General features: G+C 33.5%; 1 protein-coding gene across 1 annotated transcript in view; it reads right to left on the reverse strand.

Moving 5' to 3' along the window:
* The window catches only part of LOC146529314 (monocarboxylate transporter 10-like), an 87460-nt gene extending 64431 nt beyond the window's left edge, over positions 1–23029 (reverse strand). The window contains exons 1-3 of the mRNA XM_085202349.1: positions 22952–23029; positions 338–1041; positions 28–260 (exon numbers count right to left, since the gene is read on the reverse strand). Of these exons, the coding sequence (XP_085058475.1) occupies positions 28–260; positions 338–957 (853 nt within the window). The 5' untranslated portion in view covers positions 958–1041; positions 22952–23029. The remainder of the gene's footprint in view (positions 1–27; positions 261–337; positions 1042–22951) is intronic.
* Between the last annotated feature and the right edge of the window lie 2491 nt (positions 23030–25520).

A 25520-nucleotide genomic window follows, 5' to 3' on the forward strand; every position in this document is an offset into this window, starting at 1 on the left:
AATATATATAATATATATAGTACTCACCATACGTGTAGAGCGGCTGAACACGATACTTCACGGACGCCGTACACGCTATCGCACCGGTGCCGCCGCCAAGTTGTAAACCGTGCGATAAAATTTGAACAATCGTGCCCACGACCGTCACCGTCCACCCCCATCCCCCCTCCGGGTAGTACCGCCTGGCTAGCGTAAGAGCTGCTCGAGCTCGCAGGGCGGCCGCTGTCTCCGCACCCACTGTAGCACCAGCGCTAGCGCACCTAATTACATCATATATTAAAACACACTAAATATATTAAGACACTAGACACTAAGCCTACATTTACAAAGCACTAACCGGCGAAACTGAGTCACTTCTCGTGCTGCCTCGTATCCTACACTTTTAGAACGTCCACGTTCAGCATATTTACTCTGAGTGTTCGTCTTGACCGATTGCAATACACCACATGTGCAGAAATCGGCCAATTTCTGTGGCTGATATTTAATATGGCAATCACATTCTGGAGTTCTCCAGGAGAGTAGTCGTTCCAATAGCGTTTTTCGTCTTGCTGAATGGTTTTTATCAGTCGAACACCTCTGGCCCGTGTCCAGTGGGAATGACGAGCTACGATCGACGTCTTGGGAGCCGACTGAAATGTGCTTATTATTATAAGTGATTTTCTTTTGCCTTTCTCTATTGAAGCGCACTGATGTTGGACTGAAATTGTGCGTAATGGATTTCCTTTTGTCCACGCTGTAGTCCGAGGGGCTATTCTTCGTAGGGAAGCCATTTTTTATATTCTTGATGTCGGTGTGAAGGGATTTCCAAGTGGCGATAACTTCGTCCCGTATAACCGTGTCGGTGAAATTTGGGTCAGTGCTGGAATCGGATATTTTATTTGTCGGAGGGATTTCTGATTTTGAGATCGGCACCTCCTTAAGTTTTGCGGGTAAACTGTCACAGCGACGGAGCGTCATTGTTATTCACTATTAATGGTCGCATTTTTAAAATACAATTTGGAAAACTACACTTTCACTTCACATTATATTCCTATTCGCTATCTGAAACAATAGATTAAAAGCTTTATTTAACATTGTTAAAATAATAAATAAAAATAAATTATAGCAAATTTATTATCTTTTATATTATAAAATTCTAATTACAGTAATACGAGAATGATATAATATATGAATTATTTATTGGGTCTAATACTAAATGATGTTTATGTAAATTGGGATTTAAGGCAAATATAAGTCCTAGCAAAATATCCTACCGATTTAGGGATTTGGTAAAGAAAGTGTTATATTGCTAGAATATTTTAAAACGAGTTTATTTGTTGTTGCGATTTTTTTGTCAGTAAGTTAAATAATATTCAATATATTCTTTTTAGGTGTTATTCAATAAATAATCTCTCTTGCCAATTGTTTATTTCTAAAAATATTTTTTTCAGCTTCACAACAAGGCATCTAGTGTTAAGACACTTCGGTCCATTTTAGACACTTCCTTTCCCCACTTTCCGCCGAAATAACTTAACGGTTTCCCGCAACGCCAGATTTATTAGCTATAAATGAAAATTTTAAATATGTAATTTCCTGGAGTGGGAATCAAACCTACAATCTATCGCGTTTGCAATCATACGCGTGTTCCTCCGCGGCACGTTTGGCCTCTAGCTAGTATCAAATAATTTTTGGGTATTGAATGTTTGTAAAATTAAGTAATTGTAATTGAATATTCAAATATCCTTTAAAAAAATGAAATAGAAAATAACATGTAATATTAACGAAAATAATAAAATACAATTGACGACAATGTAACGTAATGGGAGATAATATAACCACAAGCGCGGCGGTTCGCACAGGAGAGGTTCGATTTCGATCCGATCACAGTCTGTTAAAATATTTGTATATTGAGAAACAATTAGAGCATTCATACTCAAATTCTCATACTATCGCTCCGGTCAAGGTCCAATCACGCATATAAGAATATTTTTCATACAAGGATTCATACATTTCATACACTGAACCGAGAACGTATAGTGTAAATCCTCCCTTTAACTACTTTGATTTTCCTACACTGGTAGACAAAACGTGGCGTTGAGCTCCACCAGTCACAATCACTTATCTTATCTCTTATCAAATGACTTATCACTAGATTATCTTCAGGTGCAGTTACTTAATTAAATACGAACATAATACGTTACAACTAAATAAGTATAACTTATTTAAGTACTATACTTATCCTAAGCTCTGAATAAGATTAGATAGTAAATAATTAAGTCTGTATCCACGTCAAGGAACGCAGAAGTTTACAGACATCATTCCATTTTGCAGGCCATTCATAGTCAGTAATTACATGCGAAGATTCTTTTGTTGCCCATTCCTTCAGTAGACAATTGAGTTTCGAATATTTCTTTTTGTTGTACTAATAATCTTTTGGATCTTCTTCTATTTCTATATTCTGTATAGTTTTACTGTTTCTCTAATGTTTATTAATATTATGTCTGGGTTATAATCTCGAAATTGCGTTTAATCGACTCCTCTGTTTTTGGTACACAAGATAAGGCTGATGCAAAGGCTTAAGGAGCTTAAAACTTTGCAGTATATTTAAATTAATCTAATTGCTTATAAGTGTTCACTGAAAATTTATGTTCTTCACATAATTATGCATATGGGTGTAAGTAGCGTTGTATATATTTTGGTTAGTCAATTTTTTTTTTTAGCTGCATGTTATATTCCGCATTGCAGGGTAGGTAGAGGGAGTCTGGGAACCTAGTGTTGAGACACTCCGTTACCATTAAAACACGTTTCGTTCCGTTCCCCATTTTCCGCCGAATTATAAAGGCATTGATTGTTACCAGACGGGACGTAAAAATATTAAATATTTCATTTCCTCGAATGGGGATCGAACCCATAGCCTGTCTTTACACTCGTACCCTTATTCCCCTGCACGACGACTGGCGTCATTTAATTCCCAGTTAAACAATTAGCGTTAAGTTTTATGTTTATTTAACAAGCATGAGAAGATTGCACGATAGAATTACTTGAATGATTGCTTTTAAACATGGTTAGATTGTGAAGCTTAGTACGCCATACGTGACACAATAATCCTATGAAACATTAAGGCGACAGTTCAGGGTAAGTGCAAAACTGCATAAACACATATAACTTATAAACGCAATCTCTTGGATTTACTTTTCCGTTTCACGCTGTATCCCGCATGTAGCAGGGTAGGCAGTGGGAGCCTAATGTTAAGACACTTTCCCCACTTTCCGCTGAATTCTAGAAACATTTCGTGTTGAATGGCGGAGCTTAACGTCGCGGTGTGACTCGACATCAGACCGAAGAAATCATAATATTAAATATTTCGTTTCCTCGAGTGGATATCGAACCCACAATGAATGTGATAGACATTCATAGTCACACGTTTGTGCCTCTGCACCACGACTGGCATTCGTCTTCTTCTTCTTCTAATTTTCTTATTACTTTCCTATTTAAATGACTACTTATCAAATGATTGGAAATTCGAAGCAGATTTTTTTATATGAATCAAAACACTGCCATTCTGATATTAGAGGAAGAAGAATTTGCAGTATAAATTGCGAAAGGTTCTTGTACATGATTTTATATCTATTTACATTTATTTCTAAAGCTCTTGATTAATTCCATCCTACTGTTTGGGTGCCTGCGTGTTTGGTATGTTAATTTTATTACGGAAATCGTCCTCATGTATTTACAAGGAAAAATGTAAGCATTTCTCAATCTGGAATTATTTGTCCAAAATATTCTTTATTTAGTTAATAGATTTAGTTTTTAAAATACTTGGTTTAGGACCAGCAGATGTTACACAAACGTTCGATTTTCGATGTCCTTTGATCTTGTATAATCCATTAATCATGATACATAGAAAACATTAATCATCACAGAGGAGCAATACTAATGTTAATGATAATGAAATCCGCGTTAATTCGTCCGGAGCAGAGATCTATTTATTACGAGGGCGAGATGAGCTGTTTTCTGCAGCGGAATACCAATAGAATGATTTATCAACATATTCGAATAACAATTTTAGGAAAATTAGTAATTTGTGTGTAAAAGATTTGTTTGGATGTAAAAGGAGGGTTATGATTTTGACCGGTAAGACCAACAAAATGAGATTGTTGGAAACTTCGCGCCCTCTAAATGAGTAAATAGGTAAACTAAAAAAAACAAGTTTGGTTTCAAATGTAAGGTCTCAATTCCAAAAATAAATATTTTTCAACACAAATAACATTTTTCAACGTTATTGGGAATAATTACAAAAAAAATATGTTTTCTCTGAAACATTTATTTAAATGTTTCATTTCTTCTCTCTGGTGTCGAGGCAATGCGCGTCGTTAAGTTCCGCCACTCAACACGCCTTCAGATTTCCGCGGAAAGTGGGGAACGGAGTGTCTTAACACTAGGTTTCCTCTGCCTACCCTGCTGTGTGCGGGATACAGCGTGAAGCTGATTTGATTTTATATGTTTTCTCCAAATCTACCCAATATACGTATTTGACTATGGAATATTAGTAAATTTCTAAGTAATAAGTATTACAAAAAATGTTTCCAATAATAATAACATAAGCTGGGAGTACCTCTACGCGGTGAAGGCGGAAACATTACCTATTATGTATTATCGCGTAACTTTGATAGTACTCGTACAGGTAAGTGTAATAGGTAGGTCAATGTAAAACAGTAAAATTTACATAAAGAAATTGTAAAGCGATTCTGCAAACACCATATTAAGTATAAAAACTCCAAAAAAAAAAACAGCTTTATGCTGTATTCCGCACAGCAGAGGAGGCAGAGGGAACCTAGTGTGTTAAGACACTCCGTTCTCCACTTTCTTAAATAAAAATTTCAAAAACTAAAACCCATTGCCACTTTCATTTTCTCCTGTTTGAATTGGGACAGGTGGCACACGACCACAGATTTCAAAAGTCACAATACTCGTATATGCTATGTATGAAGCTATTCAATCTATATGTAAATATATTGGACACTTTGTATGTAACAATTGCAGGTTAGAATATTTTCGCGTTTCATACGAAGCGAGATGATTGATTAGCAGCAATTAAGTTTTACCTAAAACGCCAGTCTTCAAATCTATTATAACTTAGTTCCTATATAAATATAACTACAAAATCATTCAAATCCCTCAAGTAGCTTAAGAAGTCGTGACAGACACCATTTTCTTAATAAAGTTTATTATGTTTACACTTAAACATATAGAAGGTGTGAAAATTGTAGGATATTAATAAACATTGTTTGCGTTAAGGTGTCGGGATCACCTGGGATTTTTCACTGAGTAGATACTTCATCACAGTACCATGTACTACGCTGTTATAGCATTCTTAAAATTATCACGTTCTATCATACGTTGTTTTTCTGCTAAGTAAAACAACGTATCTACTTAAGTACCTACATAACTACCTGCTAAGAATACATGTTTTTTTATTTTATAAGCTCTCTGTAGAAAAGCTTTCGGTCCACGCCATTAAAAGCTAAAAAACTTTATTTTTCCAATCAATTGTAGCATATTCTTTTGTCGTATATTCGACTAATTTGCTAACAGATCAAAAGATTAAAATCTCTTATCGATTGGTTTTAAAAACTTTTATGCATGACCTAATTTTTGTTTTAATATTCATTTGTACTTCTGTACCTTGTGATTGATTATCCATTTCTGGTGTTCATTTTGTTATTAGCAATGTCACGTTTTATTGAAATATATTTTCGGATATTGAGAATATTATCAATCTCTTGTTTAATATCCTTTATATAAATCGTCGTGACGACGTTGCACAAGAGAATTGATTGAAGAAGATTGATTGTAAACGTGACACGTAAACGTTGTGGGTTCGATTATTATTCTAGGAAATGAAATATTTAATATTTTTATTTCCTAATCGCGGCGTTGAGCTCCAGAATTCGGCGGAAAGTGGGAACGTAGTGTCTTAACAATATGTTCCCTCTGTCCAATATGTGCAAGATACAATGTGAAGCCAATAAAAAAACATATTTAGGAAAGAGTAGATTTTTGTATAATATAAATATGTTCTGAAAAAAAATGTTTAATATGTTAATTTCTTTACGATTACGTGTTTATTGCATAAAAATTATGCCTCTGAGGTTAATGTCGTTAAATTAAGCTCCTTATTTTAAACTTATATGTATGGATATGTGCGTATAGTGTGTAAAGATATAAAAAAATATTTAAAAAAAATAAATTTATACAAAAGGAAGAAAGGAGAGAAAATTAATTAATTCATTGGTTTATCGATCACGTTTATAACGTTTATATGTACATTGCTTAGCATATCTTGGACGTATTCATACAGTTTAGTGTAATACGAGGCGCTCTGCTACACCGATCCATCAATCAAATTGGCATTGCCTGGATTATTGGCTGGCTTACATCTACCGAGCTACCCACTTAAAATTACTTTAGCGATGCTCTATACATGCTCATAAATTTAATATCAGCTTAAATTAAATCAGCCTCACGCTGTATTCCACATACAGCAGGGTAGACAGGGGAAACCTAGTGTTAAGGCACTTCGTTTCCCACTGTCCTCCGAATTTTTCAAGGCATTGCGTGTTGAATGATGGACGAACTTTAAGGGCTTTTGCATTGTTGCCAGAGCGAAGAAATGAAAATATTAATAAATAATAATTCATTCCCTCTAGTAGGGATCGATCCTACAACCGTCGCGTTACTGTCACACTCCCTGCTCCATGACAGGGTCAGTTTAATTTTTTTACGTAATTCATTTATTTATAGCGTTGCACTGCTTCTCTGGTACGTAGATTGTGAATAAACAAAGGCGGATGAAGATAGGTACCTACATATCTCTAACTTTAAAATTTCACATAGTTTTATGTTCTGTACCTAGTTTTCTAACTCAGCTGCGCAATTTTTATCATCCTTTGGCTTCTATTGTGTTCGCAAATAACTACTAAACTAAAGTCATCTATCATAACGCCCCAATTGCGTTTTTCTATAGTTGGAAATTAAATTAAAGTTATATTGAAATATATTTTAAAAAATATTCATTCATATTCCACAGAGCAGGAAAGGCGAAAGGAATATGGGAACCTAGTGTTAAGGAACTCTGTTGTTATTAAGACTTTTCCGTCCACCAATTTCCGCCGAATTCTTGAGGCATTACGTATATTATAATATATTATTTTTAAATGTATTTAATATTTTTATTTCCTTGTTTTGGTAATGTTGCAAAGGACATTCACTCGAGTGGAAATCTTAACTGCAACCATATTGTTTACAGTCGTATACCTGTCGTATACCTGTCTGCCACAGTGCCACGACGGTCTCATGAAAATCCTTAATTCCGTTTCCGTTAATCTTTGATTTTAATGATTAAGTTAAATTACTTATTTTTACTTAAAATGTTAATATCATTTTAAGTAAAAATAAGTAATTTAACTTATTTATAAGCTTATTTTCAACAAACAAATTGTTTGACAATGCATTGATTTTATATTTAGTTTTATTTATTTAATTTAACTATGAATAAAATATGTAACAAGAATTTCTCATATGGAGAATGTTCTCGCTCTATCTGATTTATTACGAGGACAGTCCTGTCTGTCAGAGCCACGCGGACATAATTCGGGTCGCTGTCGACACTTATCAGCTTGTCTCGGGAAATGTAAAAGATTTTTCACATCGTCTAATTAATAAGAGCCCTGCTCATATATTATGGCCAATTTGTAATTGTCTCATTTTCTATGTTTATATATTGTTAGCGACATTTCGCGTTAGCGATATACGAGCGGTGTCGATACCCATCACTACGATTTCCACGCGTATAAAACAAGCGCTGAGTCATGCACAACCTAATTTGCGAGTCGGTCGTCGTCTGGGAAGGTGGTTGGTGTCGATACTGTGAGTCCGTTCTATTTTATTACATTAGTTATGTCATTTTATGTTTGAAAAGGTAACGATTGTTAAATTATTAGTAATTTAGTATTTCTAATTCATTAGAGTGAATTATGAAGGTAGTTTTGAATTATATCAACCCGAGGCCATCCTAACTCTAAATAAATTGTATCATTGGCTTTGAAAAGAGCAACTGTTGAGTTTCTTGCCGGCTCTTCTCAGCAGAACTGCCTTCCGAACCGGTGGTAGCTTCTTGCTTACATATTCATTCGACTAGTCTATTTGAATAAATAATATTTTGAGTTTGAATCATTGTATTTTTTAATATTTACCGCTTCTGATTTCTAATATCAGAAGTGGGATTGAATCTGCCTCACAATTCTTATTTTTGTATAGAAACAATCGTTACTTTTCACTAAAATGTCATATGTTGCGGCTGTACCTAGTGGTAGTCCTTTGGAATTTTCGAGAAAAAGTAGGCGTCATATGTTGTTGTATGTACGTCGAAGTGTGCGCGTAGTGATTCACAATCACGTAGTCCGTAAATACATAGTCGATTATTATTTGAGTTCGTATTAGTATATGCCGTAGTCTAGTAGCGCATATGTTCCGTATAGCTTTCGCACGCCGTCGCAAGAGTAGGTGGCGATCCTACCCTCATTATTATGATATGAAGAACGTGTTAAGTTCGTATAACGTAAGTGCGACATGATCGTACATGTTGTAATTGACCGATATTGAGAAAAATAACATTTACTTTGTAGAGGGTAGGTAGAAGATATTCAGTATCGCGCGATAGTCACCAACCACCAATAGGATGATTTTATTTTATATTGGATTCTTATTTTAAAATAAACCGACTTGCAAATGTACTCGTAATTATCGTCACTTTGATAGACTTGTTTTGTTTAGTTACGTTTGCTTAAGTAACATTGTCATTGTAATCATAAAAAGAAATATTAATTAAAACTTATAATGTTAATAATTAAATGAGACAATCAACACCATCTGCAGATAAGAATAGTTGATTTATAAGGAGCATTTACATAAATCAATAATGTTATTGAGACGATATTAGTTTATTGTGTGGCGTTTGAAACAATTTGATTCAGTTAGGGTCAGGTTAGGCCGAGTCAAAATAAAATAGAACCATTGATTAAGAAGCCAGTACAAAATTGATAAATAGGTGCATAGGTTTCTCAGTCTAATAGGATGTTTCTGCCGGATATTTATTCCTAATTACGTAATTAAAACGACTTATACTGCTGTTACATACAAATTATAGCTTGACAAGCGACAACAAGTTTGTGAGTGTTGTAAATACGGACAAGAATAGTTTGATTCTTGCATACATTATAAAGTCACGTAAATAATTCTCAATCTCTTAGATAAACTGGCGAAGTAAATGACAATTAACGTCGAGCTCAACTGTACTTATATCTTGTGATGGAGCTCGCGGGGTATCATTGTAGGTGCGGTTTGTCTGCGCAGGAGTCAACGCGTACTTGTCGGTGTCTATGTTCGGTTGACTGAGAAGAGATTTTGTTCTTTATGTTTGTGTTATTGTTTAATACAATAGTTGAAGGACTTCATATTAAAGGACAGATGGCAGAGATATACTGATAATTACTTTCTTACTTATGCATTTCCAGTTTAGTTCTACATTTGTGGCATTTCAAGCGTGTCAGTTGAACACAATTCACTTCACCTATGTCACGTTGTATGGAAAACCCAAAAGGAAAATTGACCGACAAAATAAGAGATGGCAATACACAATTATAGAATACATGTAAAAAGAGATGGAATAAAAATGTACTCTACACCTATAACAAAACAAACAAATATTTACAGTTTTTACAGAGCGAGAGAAAATATTTTACATAAGTGTTAATTCATAATTTCAGATTCATAATTTAATTTTGTTATGTTGTAGTGAATACAAAAAAAAATATCTAAAGGACTAAATACAAACATCACCTGAAACTGAACGTTTACGAACATCTCTACGTTTATAGGCTAAGGGGACCTTACGAGGAAGGACATCATATAAGAGACGAACTATTGTAAGACAGGATTAATGAATTTTACTGAAATATCAAAATCAATTTTGTATTACAGGTTACTACTGAATGACAATGTGATATTTACTAAAGCGATGTTGGTCCTCTTGCTAATTACCTTGATGTCACGTTATTGGACTAGCTAATGTGAATATGCTGTACTTGCAGCTCAGATGGAGATACTTGTATGGTATACATTTTGCTTTCATTCTCCTTACGTACAATAATGTATTGCAGTTGGCAAAAACTGGCATTTTGATACCAGCAATATATTTTATTGCTTATTCATACAGGTATTTCATGGTACTGCCTTATTTTCAATCAATTACTCAATTGTTTTGAAGTTTATCAAATTAGCATTTTTCCAAATTTTATTTACTTTTTGCTGCTGATGTTTGAGTGCACGCTTACATCAGTAGAATTGATAGTAAGATTTCAAATTCTCCTTTCCTTTTACAAGCTTCAGATGGCTTCAAAACATTTAGTAATCAGGAGCGGCCGAGCCTACGATGCTTTAGGTGTGTGACTGCACATGGGCGGTAATAAATGTTATTTGATTACAGACTCTAGCAGCAGGGCATGCGTTATTTGGCGCTTGTCTTGTCTTAAGGACGCAAAGGGTGTCCAAGCTATACGTGGCTAAGAGATTGACCAGCCGTAGTAATTTGATGAATACGATCTACATGATTAGCCTCACTATTTCACTTCTATGATATGCCTCAATACGTGTGACTACGGTCATCGTATTGGGAAGCTTCACACGTTTGAATACGTTCTGCGTGTGGAATGAGCTCGTACGTTGGAAGACGTTCTGCGTACGAGTGGGTCAGATAAGAGACCATGTTTCACATCTACGATACTCTGTATGCCTCAGTACGTATGATTGTGGTCATCGTATTGGGAAGCTTCACACGTTTGAATACGTTCTGCGTGTGGAATGCGCTCGTACGTTTGAAGACTGTCTGCGTACGAGTGGGTCTGATAAGCAGACCATGTTACAGGATCCATATAGTAAGAGTGCCTCCGGTGGATGCACTGAAGCGACGCTCTCCCGCCAATGCGTCTCTACATGTCTCTGCTCGCCTTGCGCGATGCGTCTCTACATGTCTCTGCTCGCCTTGCGCGATGCGTCTCTACATGTCTCTGCTCGCCTTGCGCGATGCGTCTCTACATGTCTCTGCTCGCCTTGCGCGATGCGTCTCTACATGTCTCTGCTCGCCTTGCGCGATGCGTCTCTACATGTCTCTGCTCGCCTTGCGCGATGCGTCTCTACATGTCTCTGCTCGCCTTGCGCGATGCGTCTCTACATGTCTCTGCTCGCCTTGCGCGATGCATCTCTACATGTCTCTGCTCGCCTTGCGCGATGCGTCTCTACATGTCTCTGCTCGCCTTGCGCGATGCGTCTCTACATGTCTCTGCTCGCCTTGCGCGATGCGTCTCTACGTGTCTCTGTTCGCCTTGCGCGATGCGTCTCTACGTGTCTCTGTTCGCCTTACGCGACGCGTCTCTACGTGTCTCTGTTCGCCTTACGCGACGCGTCTCTACGTGTCTCTGTTCGCCTTACGCGACTCGTCTCTACGTGTCTCTGTTCGCCTTACGCGACGCGTCTCTACGTGTCTCTGCTCGACTTGCGTGACGCGGCTCTACACATCTCTACTCGCCTCACGCGACGCATCTCTGCGTGGATCGCGATAGACGTATCCTCTAAATATTTCTTTACTATTTATCTTTTTCACTTTAGAATTTAAAAGTTCAAGTAAGAGTTTGGGTGAGATTTTTGTTACGACAATGTATGATCGTTTTTCAAAGCGAAGTAATTTTATCTCTATTGCAAAAGATTTTGTATCATAGCCCCTATTTTATGTGAGGAATGACAGAATATGCAACGACGGGGGTACGTTGATGTGATTATTAAGAGCTTCTTTCTCGTACAGATCATAACGACCACAATCCTGACGATACCGCCGAACCCTCAGGTGCATCTAGTAGCTGCTAGATTGCTGCTTCGAGTGTTACGAGTGAAGACAGCGATCAAAGTTCCTAACTGAGGAACTCCCCAGCGAGAGTTTTCAATGACGCCGAGGACGACGTCCCGTCAGGAGAGGCCGTGTTAGCGACATTTCGCGTTAGCGATATACGAGCGGTGTCGATACCCATCACTACGATTTCCACGCGTATAAAACAAGCGCTGAGTCATGCACAACCTAATTTGCGAGTCGGTCGTCGTCTGGGAAGGTGGTTGGTGTCGATACTGTGAGTCCGTTCTATTTTATTACATTAGTTATGTCATTTTATGTTTGAAAAGGTAACGATTGTTAAATTATTAGTAATTTAGTATTTCTAATTCATTAGAGTGAATTATGAAGGTAGTTTTGAATTATATCAACCCGAGGCCATCCTAACTCTAAATAAATTGTATCATTGGCTTTGAAAAGAGCAACTGTTGAGTTTCTTGCCGGCTCTTCTCAGCAGAACTGCCTTCCGAACCGGTGGTAGCTTCTTGCTTACATATTCATTCGACTAGTCTATTTGAATAAATAATATTTTGAGTTTGAATCATTGTATTTTTTAATATTTACCGCTTCTGATTTCTAATAATATTTTATCAGTAATCTAATATGTCAGATTGATATGCGGAGATTAACACTGGATCTAGTACACGTAATTATTAGGAGCTAGAGACCAGTTTCGCTTGAACTACATAATTATTTATATAATAATATTATTTTAAAAACTATATCTCTACCTATATTAAAAAGTGAAGTTTGAGTCAATTAAGAGTTATTTTTAACTTTTTATTTATAAAACGATTTAAATATTAAAACAAATAATGCCGAGAAAAACTTGCTAAACTACAATAGTGAAAACTGCCATTAAATTGGTTCAGCCGTTTCGTTAGCGTGATCAAACGCATAGATAAACAGACAAAAATTACGTTAATAATGCTACCTTTTTTCTTATATATCTTCATTGTAATAGATTTTAGTTGATTTATATTATTTAAACATAATGTTATGTATTTGCATGATTTATCATTTTCCTTACTGTTTTTAAAAACATCTATTTCATAGAAGTAGAAGATCGTTGGATTATAAAATTAGGTCATAATATGAAAGGGAGAACTATTCATTTGATTATTATTATTAACATAGCTGAGTGTTCAAGTGAACTACATTTAATCTGGCAAGCGGAATAGGAGTTGAATAACTTAATTAAGTTTGCCTATAAATGTGTGAGCTCTAAATTTAGAATATCTAGTATTTAAACTTAATTTGATAGACATAATGATAATTTTAATACAAAAGTCAGACCTTTCTCAATAGTGACAGAAATAACGAACTTAAAGGAAGCGGAATAACTGTAAAAGCATTCCACGTCAACTTCAAACAGTTTCTTTCTTCAAACTTTGAGCCCGAATTTCAAAATTATTGTCAAAAGTTCTTTATTGGATTTGAATTTACCCTAATAATAGTCATTTAAATGTAGTCAGGAATTATTAATATAGAGAGCTTTTCACATTTTCCTTTAATACGTACTATAGATATTTAAGAAAATTTGGAAATAATACTGAAGAAGTCAATTATCATGAAAATTATATTAAAATTACATTTTATAAAGACTCTCCTTTTAACAATTCAAGTGTACACGTGTTTTTTTTTTACTTCATGCTGTATCCCGCATATAGCGCGCAGAGAGAATCCAGAAACCTAGTGTTAATAAACTTCCGTTCTCCTTTTCCCGCCTAATTTTCAAGGCATTACGGGTTGAATCGAATTATAATAAGGAACATCTTTGCCTCGTTACCAGAACAAGGAAATAAAAATTTTAAATATTTCATTTCCCACATTTGGAATCGAACTCACAGCCTTTACGCTTAAAGTCACACCCTTGTACCACTGCGCCGTGATAGTTTCTATTTTAATCAAAATAGATAAAAACACATAGCTTCTACTATCTATATATTAATTTAGTTAAACCAATATCAATTTCAGTAACTTACCTAGTTTCAAAACATCATAACGTTGTTAGTAAAGTAAAATTAAATGAACAGAGTTTAGCCATTGGAGCTGACGAATCGTCCGCTCGGTCAACATACCGTCGTCGTGGCATGCGGACGCCTGTCTTCGACGCCGTTCAAGATTACTAGAGAAATGAATTCAATTCAGATCTAGCTAGGAACAAACAAAGTGCTTGAGTTTAATGAAGAAATACTTGAGAGAATATGTCATATTTTACATGTAGGCGACTGCTATATGCCCATATTTTTCTTTGGGCACGTATTTAAGAAGCTTTGGCTTATGGGCTAATATCTGTTATATTAATAAAACTAGCGACCCCCTTGCGGCTTCGCCCGCTTTTACTACTGGATTATTCATATAATGTATGTTTGCAAAGCACTTAAGATAATGTGAAAATTAATTAAACTCTAATGCAACCCGCATTTTCGTAGTTCCAATAAGGATTTTCCAATTGTTTTACTCGGCAAGGATTTTTTAGTAGGTACCGTAATTTTAAATCTGTGCTACTAATCTTTTCAAGTACTTATTAAAATATATTTAAATGACTATTTTTAGATAGTTAAATGACTATTTTTAAACGGAAGAAATTATAAACAAAAGCCTACCAACTAATAACTACTATAAAAAATATGAAACCAAATATATCGCGCTGAAATAATACATTCAACTCCAATTATCCAATACGTGCAAACGCATCTAAATCTTCGTTGCTATGCCTCTATAGCGGGCGGGTTTTTTTTTCGAGCTTGTGGTTAATATTGAAGAGGGTATTCTGTCCCTGATGAAAAGCAAGCACTACGTGGCTGCTTGTGAGGAAAATTAAATAGAATGCATCGGCCGGGAAGTGAACCCGGGCCGCCCGCGTGGCAGGCGAACATTCTATCACTGAACAACCGATGACTGCTCATGACGCGCTTGTATAAGCAAAACGTCGCGGGGCGCGTTTCGCAGCAAGGATGTTTTGATATTGTAACAACTTCTAAAGTACTTATTAAAATGAAAAAACAGTAAAAGACAGTTTTGATCTACATTAAATGGCCAACGTAACTAATATACTTATTTATATGCTGAGAGTAAGGGATAAGTAAAACTTGAGTCGGCACAGCTGATGAGTCAACGGCGTGATGTGTCAATAATTAAATGCGTTTTTCTCTAAAACTATTCGCAATTTCGAAATAGTGTAAACAGCAAATTTTATCTTCGTTTAACGTAAAAAATTAATAAAGTATTTTAAAGGATAAGGAATAATACCATTATGGAAAAATATCCCTCACAATAAAAAATATATTGAAATTACTATTTTTAGACCGAAATATGATCACTACACGTTATTCTTAAAAGATATGAATATGCCTTCGCTGACTTTTTTGTAGATCTTATTAAGAGGAACAATACTCCAGTACATTATTTTCATGTAGTACTTACCATTAAAGCAGCGCATGCGGGAAAGTGTCTCAACGGGTAGGAGTTTAGACACATTTATCGTATTTATGTTAATTTACATAAGAATGTACAAATAATAAACTATATATAAACCTTCCCTGAGAAATACTCGACTTAATGGTGAAAACCGCATAAAAATCCGTTGGGTGGTTTAGAAGAAGAAGAGTTAGAAAGTTCAGACAGACACGAAAAGCGACTTTGTTTTATAAGATATAGGATATATAAAAAACGTTTACATTTTCATACAGTTAAAGTCAATAAAAATCTAAAAAATCGATCTAGTGGAAATCGAACTTACAACCTTTCGTAACGGTTTTTGCTTTGCAATTACGTATTTATAGTATAGAAATAAATGTGTACGTTTGTTATAAGAGTTTTCATTTTTATTAAATAAAAACTTAAAATATATTGTTCAATATATAAACACCAACAACAAGTGGTTGGAAAATTCGAGTGAACCCGAATAAATGAATAAGACACAAGCTGAACAGATAAATTTTGTGGACAGGACAGCCCGGCAACAAGTATAAATGTGAATTTTTTATGATTCCACTAGCTTATGAGCGTAGTTTTATTTACTTTTCGAAGAAAGCTTAAATACAGAATTCTTAAATCTAATTCCCTATTTTCACAGAATATTTTTTTATGCCATATTTTTTTTTATCCCTAACTGGAGAGGGAACCTGGGTACCTAGTGGCCCCATTAAGACTTCCGCTGAATTTTCTGGACACTAGACCACGCTTTGCTTCGTTACCAGAATGAGGAAATGAAAATTTTATATTTCAATTCCACGGCAGGAGTCAAACCCACAACCATTGCATTTTCAGTCACAAATTTACATTTATCTATTAAGATCAGTGTATTATAATAATACTTGAAAGTAAAACTTATATAGTAAGCTTATAAAAACTAATAAATATTACTTTCATAGTATATTAAAAAATATTTAAAGTCATTACTGAGGAAGTAATGGGCACCTTCTCCCAATAATATCTACTCGAAAAGCGATCATATGTAATATATATACAATGGCTGAGGGTTACAATTTTAAAGTGTAATATTATTTTTTCGAGTGCAAATGATACCGTTCCCCTACTCGGCGAAAAATAAAGAGAAGCGGGCTAAAGGCGGTTTACACGATATTTGTATGAGCTGACTTGTTTTAGTTACATGTTCTTTTAGTTTCATGTTTACTTCCTATTGCTTCCTAAGGCTTGCCTTTGGGAAGTCATTTTAATTTAAAGAAATTTAAATTTCACATGTTTTAATACAATTTAATAATATTAAATTTTATATTTCAGCGAGGAAAGCCTCTGCCTACCCTGCTGTGTGTGGTATACTGCGTTAAGCTAATTATTTTTTTTTATTAAATAATCTAACAATTTATTTCATAACGTTAGATATATTATTAATTGTAACCATATTATTAAAAAGATTTTTGTATAGTAATACAAAATTTTAAACACAATAGACTAATTAAATGACTGAAACATACCTTCGAGTGTACAATTTACATATTTATAATACCACATTCAACAAAAGTACTGTACTTTAAGCTCATACTTTCACAGAATAGAGAAACCACAATAACACTATAATCCTAGACCTTAATACTGTACTTACGATAAAAATATCGTAACGATATAAAATAAAGGTGCCTCTATCGGAAAGTAATTCCAGTTACGTCACCGGCCATGTCGCCATACATTGAGGACTTGCACGCGACGGAATGCTACCTAGCTCGAGTGGCCGATTGGTCTGTGTTGAAGCAAAATTGTTTTAGCGTACGTACTTCACAAACTTTTGGGTAAAGTCAGTATAAATATATGTGATACTAATATGGTGAATTTGGTGGGTGTTCATAATTTTTAACATGGTGTATTCGATATCTATCTAATCTATACTTATAATGAATTCGTAAGAGGGTCGGTGTCTGTACTTGAAGATATTTAAAAAATTTTTTATTGAGTACCTTTATTAACCTAATAGAATCCTAAACAATGATTTTAAAACGTTTTGTCTGTTTGTCCGTTTGTCTGTGCGTTTGACAGATAGATTAGTCTCAGAATCGACTAAACCGATTTAGATGCAGTTTTCACTATTGGATTCTGGGAAGCTTCCGAAAACATATAGGGTTTATTTTATTACAACCGGTTCATAAATGAAAAGTCATGTCAATTTAAATTACTTAGTTCGACAAATTTGCTAATTGCTAATTGCAGTTATTTTATACAACTGTTTTACTGAATTGACTGAATCTTTAGTTTTCAATTTCTTTATTAATATTTATATTTCAAGCGGGCGTAGCCCCGCACGGGCCCAGTAGTATTAAAATAAATAGCTAAAAAATCTAATTGAATTTATGTAGAACCAATACAAAACGATACAGACCAAAAGATTTTTGACATTATTAACAACGATTAAATGACCATAAGACTAATGTTCACATCCTCAATAAACATAACATTTAAATTATTTTCTTCTACATTTACAAATGTTAGTTACAACTTGTCAAACGTATACGGCTCGGTTTCTCAGAACACATAATTAAGGCACCTTATTAGACTCCATGCATCTCATCAAATCTACGCAAGATATGTAAAGATATGCTGTAATTAATCTAAGTTAAATAAAAACTAGAAACGTATATATTATACATCCTTTGAACGTAATTGACCAATATGTAACTAATCCCATTTGTCGATTCGTAGATAGATGGTGAAGGTAATTTAAGATCACTTGGACTAATTTTATTTAAAAAAATATGTAATGTCTGCTATTCATTTTCATACGATACGTTCGAAAGTGCTGTAACAATATAGATAGCTAGAAGATGTAAATTTTAACTCAAATTTAATTGGCACTTATTAAAAGTAAATGAAATAAAATTATTTCATTTTCTCGAGTAAGAATCAAACACACACTCAGTAGTGTTTATAGTAGCCCAGCCAAGCCAAGCCCCTGCGCCACGACTGCCCTCTTAACAATTATTAAAAGTAACGTTATCAATTAACATGATCTCTTCAATACTTGTAGATATGTGAAAATCTCATTCAACGCAAAAAAAATCAATAATAACATTCAAAACGTACGCATATCGCCATAACAAAAGAAAGCCTATCTTTGAAATCGTTTAGTTAACTTGTAATGTTTACTTGAAATGAGTTTTTCAAGGAGGTATTTTACGTATCGAAAAGTTACATATAGACCAGATAAATTTCCTTTAAATCTGTTCATTCGTCCTCTTTTATTCATCCTAATTGTGTATCTAACAACAACGATTTGTCTTTCAAAGGGTAATATACTCGAATTGATACAGCTATTTTTCATATTGGGATTTTTTTATCTTTTATCTATTATTGGTTTTTTAACGGAAAAAATATTGTTCAGCTAGACAATAAAATGACGTTCGTTCTTTTATGTTATATTAAGAGACTAAGCTTAGTGCGTGATCTAAGCCAACGTTATTGTAGTATCAGCTAAGCTTTTAATATACAGCAAAAATCCTACCATAGGGAACCACTTATATGGTAAGGTTTGTCGTAAAATAGACTTGTTGAAGTATCCAGGATCAGGTATATTAAAATAATTATGTTAAAAACGTAATGTTTGTAAATACTGTATTACGAAATCAATATTAATATTAACGATCATTTTAAATTTTAAAATACATAAATATTATTCGTTCGGTGACGTTTTATTAAATTACTTCCTCCCGATCATTAATTTAGGTTAATTACCCACACCGACGTTCTTGTGAAGTGAGTGCCCTATGAATACTATTGTTATGCAGATTGCAGGGACTGTTTGTATTTATATAAAATTATGGTAATATCTGGGTCATTGCGTAATTTGGGTATGATACATTGAATAAAATAAATTATACTTAGATTTAAATCTATATATTTATAGTTTATGATGTTCAAGTTTAAATTTTAACTTTTTAAATAATTGAGTTTTTGAAATTAGGTAATCATTGAGATTAGCTACTCAGCCATGCGAAATCTTTTTTAAAGGAGCGGAAAAAAGAGGAAACGGAATGACATTTCGCCATACCCGCTGTATCCACGATGCGATGATGTTTTTTAATTTAGTTTTGTGTTGAAAGCTAGATTTTTCCTTTATAAAATACGATATAAAATATGTATATTAATCGATTGTTAATTGATTGAATGTATTTTTTTAACTTCCTTAAAACGAATGGGAATACAGATGACCAAAAATAAATTGAAACCGGTCAAGTCTGAGTGAGACTCGCCCACTGAGATTAATTTAGAAGCAAGAGACTTGTTTTTTCGAGTACAGAGAGAAGTAAGCTTTTGGTCTTCTTCAGCTCAACAGACCTGAATAAAAATTGATATTAATTTCTGTTTGATACCTCCATGAGTTCTTGAGAAAAAAGATCATGACTAACGAACAGATAGACAGACACACGAACAACAAACTGATTCTATAAACATTTCGTAATATTTAGCAGTAGTTCACTGTTAAATAAATACAAAATATCTTGTTCTCGATTTATTCACAAGAACGTTTCGGAAATTACAACGTTTGGTTCCTGAAGCCTTTCATTAAATGTAAAACTATTCCAAGGAAATTTGAAACGGGACTTTAAACGATCGTCAGTAAGGATCGTAGTATTGCAAATATATGTAACGAGGAGAAACACTGAAATCTCCTTGAGAATAGATACTGTAGTTTGACTTTAATTTAAATCATAGTGACTTATAAACACAAGGAAGAGGTGCAACTTCCATCTAATATTTATAAATGTGAAGGTTAATAGGGATGGATGTTCCACTTTCACGCAAAAACTGCTAAACGGATTTAGATAAAACTTTATAGTAATATAGCCTACACAACAGAATAACACATAGGCTACGATTTATATAAAGGTTTTGTATAATATAACAATAAGCTTAAGCGGACGAAACCGTGTGTGGGCTGCTAGTAGTAATGCATATTAACTGAACGCTATGAACGATATATTGATAAAATTTAAGTGAATATTATGTTGTAATGTTTTTTTGTTGTCAAACTTTACGATCGTCAGATAGTCACTAGATAAAGCATTTTCAGGTAAGAAATATCTTTTATATATGTACCTCTTTAGTTATAATCATATCAATAAATGTTTAGCCCGCGATGTATATAAAAATAGGTGGAAAGTGTAAAACGGAGAAACATAACACTATGTTCTCTCTGCCTACCCCGCGCACAATAAATATTGCGTAAAGACCAAAAAGGTGTACCCTCAAAGCTGACTTATATAACGAGTGTAATAGCCTGGATTGTTTGGCGAAGAAACAAAGTTTGTTGGCAATGTAAACAATGAATGTATTTGGTCCAAATATATACACATTAAAATTAGAACCCTATGTACATGTGTTAAATTATATAATATATATTTATATATTCTTTTAATATCTATATATATAAAAGGACTTGTCCTCACTGACTGAGGTAAGACGCACGCACAGCCGTAACCGCTGTGAGTAGAAACGTGAAATTTGGACAAATGTTTACTTTCGTAATCTGGACATCCACTAAGAAGGGATTTTGAAAAATTTTAACCCTAAAAGGGGAGAAATAGGTGTTGAAAGTTTGTATGGAAAAAAATTTTAATCGGCACCGATTTTTATAAAAATTGAAATTCAGACTCTTAAACGTATTTAATTGAACACGTGTTTCATTGTTTTCTAGAATTCCTCCTCTAAGGGTGCATATAAGGGGTTGAAAGTTTGTATGGAAACATCTTTAAAACGCCAGCGATTATTATAAAATTTTAAACTTAGACTCATAAAAATATTTAATTGAAAACGTGTTTCATAGTTTTCTAGAATTCTCCCGCTAAGGGTGCATATAAGGGGTTGAAAGTTTGTATGGAAAAATCTTCAAATCGCCACCGATTTTTATAAAATTTGAAATTTAGACTCTTAAAAATATTCCATTGAACACGTGTTTCATGGGTTATTAGAATTCACCCTTAAATACGCAAGCGAAGCTGCGCGCGTCCGCTAGTATATAATATTCTTAATTTTAAATAGTATAACTTAAACAACTTAAAAAATACATTTTTAAAGTGTTAAACACTTAAAAAGATTATAGTATGAGTTGTAAAGTGACAGGCAGAGCCCTTAAGAGAATGGTTATTCTTATAGCTTCATATTAAAAAGTATAAAACTATATTTTATTACACAGATATACAAAGAAAATTCACTTTTGTTAAGATTTATAAAAATTGGAACAAGCTACATTAAATATAAATTATTAAATGTACTTTTTTATTGCTTCTTAAATGTCTTTGTTTTTCTCAAGCTATTGTAACGACTACTTTGCGCAGTTTCAGGTGTTGTAAAATGTAGAATTAATAAAATAGTACTATCTAAAATAAGGAAATTTCATTTCTGCCTTTATTTTCACGCTTTATCCCTTACATTGGTATATGAGGCGGCTGTCATATCACTATTCTGCTGGGTAGTGACATGAGGGCCGCGCTTTGTCGAAAAAACAAATGAAAATTATTCATTCCCTTGAGAGTGAGAATCGAACCTACATTTACAGTCAGATGCTGTTCTACGGTTCAACGATAACCTCAATTATAAGATTATTAAAAACATTTTAGTCTTCCCTAATAAAAGTTTATTAAGTAGCTACTATGTCAGCCTTTTTATTATTCTGAGTAAATCACTCCCTATGCTTATAAAAGAAAACCTACTATACAACTTCCTCGGCAGGAAAATATAAAATATTTAAATTTAGTAAAAGTAAGATCATAAAAAATAAATTTCCACCCTAATTGTGATCAAGTGCTCTAATTAGGCACATTTTTCATCTAACTTTATAGAACTTTGTATTGTTTTCTGGTCTTTTCATAGAATAACAATGACCTAAGCAAACTTGCCAAGTGGAAAATATTATTATGCCAAAGTTAAGCAATTACATTTAAGTTTAAAAAAACTTGATGAAAAATTAGCTTTGGTTTGGTTTTTTTATACATACAGAGAAAGAAAATAGAAAATAAAGTATGTATGTACATATACTTCATTAACTAAAGGTTATTAGTTTCACTAAGGAAGGAACTAGTTAAAGTTAATACAAAAAGTTCCAGATCGTAAAATATATGTCATAACTTTGGAGTACACAACAATCAACAAGACAAACTTTCTTATACGAAGTCAAGAGCGAAAATTAGTAACAAAGATGTTATCTATAAAAATAAATGCTACAAGCAAAAGTGTAACGTTTAATTAACTTTAATAATAGATAGTTTATAAAATATCAAAATCCAATTTAATATTATGCAGTAAAGAAAAAAAGTTATATATGTACTATGTAGGTACATATAAAAAGCCTGATTCTTCCTTTAGTGCCTTTTTCTAAATACTACCTTGATTTACTATTTTAACAGTTTATAATATCTCAAAAGAATTTTATTTCAATTTTTCCCAAAACTTCAATATAATTAATTTATAAATTTATTTACTTCAGTTACTTTCTTTTCTAAAAGTGTATAAATAACGTACCTCGAAAAGTTCTTTGAAATTCGCGACTCGCGCTCGTGCGGCACGTTTACACCACACCGCGTGCGGACCGAAACTGCCTGATAACCTGATAGCCGCCTACAGCCTGAGATATGTCAACCTTTTCTTTACTATTTTGTTTTCATTTTGTTTTTCTCTGTTGCTTTGATTCATAATATAATGCAAAACTTAAAAAATAATTAATACTTTAATAAAATATAAATTTAATAATTCACAAAAAGTAAACAAGTATACAATTTTAGATCTTAAGCTCGTTTGATATATTAGGCGACTAAATATCGAATACCAAAGAGAAACGAAATCTATTAATAAATTATATTTCGTAAATAAATATTAAATAAGTCATGTTACTAAAATATTATTCTTGTTCTTTAGAGTGCAGTTTCAAAGAAATCCAGTAATGTCTCCTTGACGAGGACCCGATTTAACTCGAGTCACATTTTCCTAAGTTAAATCTTAAATCTTAGGAAAATAGTCAATATATAAGTTGTCATATTTTTTCACATATTTAAACCTTTTATGTACGTTATAAATTTCTTTAGCGAACATTACCCATCTTTTACTAAATGTAATCGATTCAAAACTGGAGTTGAATAATAATTCGAATAATTGAGTTCGAATAATCATATATGTACTCGTACATTAGTGTCACTTGTAAAAAATTATGAATTGTAGGTATGAATGCGAGTAATAATTTTTTTTTATATTCAATATTTATTACTATTACTCTGGAGAATAATATTTTTTTTCAAAGATTTTTATTCTATTCAAGAAACGAATAAAGAAATCTATGAAATGCTTCTTTCTAAATATATTTTCCCATAACTTGAAAAGATGCCACCGGATGCGATCCCTTAAGCTTAGTCTACGTTGATACATGTATTTTATCTTTTGCGCCTTAAGCATACCTGTGTACCCACTTAAGTCCAGGGTCAGGGACTGACTATGTGAATGTGGCCTGGACTACAGTTCGGTTCCCCATATACTTTTCACTTCTCCTAAGTTAGTCCGCCTCTTACAAGATGCCATCCCTTTTAAAAAAAAATTGTTAATACATATATTAAAATATATAAAAATACATATTTTTAACTCTCCATTGAGTGTTCTCCATCTCCAAAAGAAAAGAACATACATATATAGCTAGGAATATTGTACTAATCTAATAGTATGTACGACACTAATTTTAAATAGTATTTTTTTTTGTTTTTATAATAATTAATGCAATCATTGCATTGAAACAATCTATTGCCTTAAGATGTACCTATTGATAACAGATTATAAAATAATACATCTCTATAGTCCAGCAAGCGTTGCGAATGACAAATTTTCGCGCAATAGCAATTTTCCATTCCAATGACTTTTAATTTTCATTAAACTATAAACAGAAGCATACAATTTCTGTTTTTTATGATAAACTTTATTTGTATAAATATATTTATTAATGTAGGTGAGATACACGTTGCAGTACATTCAACCCTGCGATTACATCGCTGCCTTTATATCGTAAATAGAGCTCTCTAAGAACTAGTACAGGCGTAGGCGGTACTCCGCTGGCCTGTGAAGCCAGGAATAAATACAGACCATTTTTCAAATCGATACTAAACTGAGATATAAAACATGGGATATCCAATACAAATTTTCTCTCACTTCAAAATCCAATTTTATGCGCTGTTCGCACCTACGGCTTAAATGTCAAAGCTTACTAGTAATGGATCGAATAAAAAATAGTCAATTCCCCGATATTGCTAGGGGAGTCCAAAATGAAGCTTAGGCTAAATCCAGGCTCGATATTGAATGATTGTCGTTAATCTGATACAGTTTAATATGGGACTTTGTGTTCTTGCATGGTGGAAAGTCATTTTAAATTATTTTGTCTAGTGCATTTTACAGTACCTCTTAGACTAAAAAGAAAATGTAGTAGGGGAGACAAGGATTTTGAAATATAAGTGATTTGAAACAACACTGATTTCTCGAAATTACAAGACCTTAGTAAGTTGGCAATGCTGCTTAGCACCGCCCTATCCACCGTCCTTACGAATTTTCACTACCCAAAGATAATTACTTAAAATTGTCATTTGGCAAGCGATAATGTTATTCATTAAACACTTTTAACATTTTTAAGATGTATGTAAAAATACTACTAAAAATCTCCCTACAAAGATGCTACTAGCATCATAAATACAATAAAGTGTAACAAGCGTATAAGAATTTCGACAAATCTTGATGAGAACATATGGCTTAGTGATCAGAGCACTTGGACAGTTTCCAAAAGGCACAGGTTCAAATCTAGCTACGTTTAAATTTTTATATGTTGAAAAAAAAAGTATTTTTTATTTTAGATCCTTTAATGTTGGTTGCCTATAAGAGATTGCTCTAAGCGATAAGGCCGCCATTGTACAATCTTATGTGTATTGTTCATATATGAAAATAATAAGGAAGACGTACATAAACTGTTAAGCAATAAATTATGTTTCAAATTTCATCTCCTTCATCCATATGTAAGAAGAGTTCTTATAATTTTTTATTTATGTATATTTGTTCTTATAATTTA

The sequence above is a fragment of the Heliconius melpomene genome, chromosome 18 (assembly GCF_056956725.1).
Source record: "Heliconius melpomene rosina isolate 202511_hmr_F chromosome 18, ASM5695672v1, whole genome shotgun sequence".
NCBI classification, from domain to species: Eukaryota; Metazoa; Arthropoda; class Insecta; order Lepidoptera; family Nymphalidae; genus Heliconius; species Heliconius melpomene.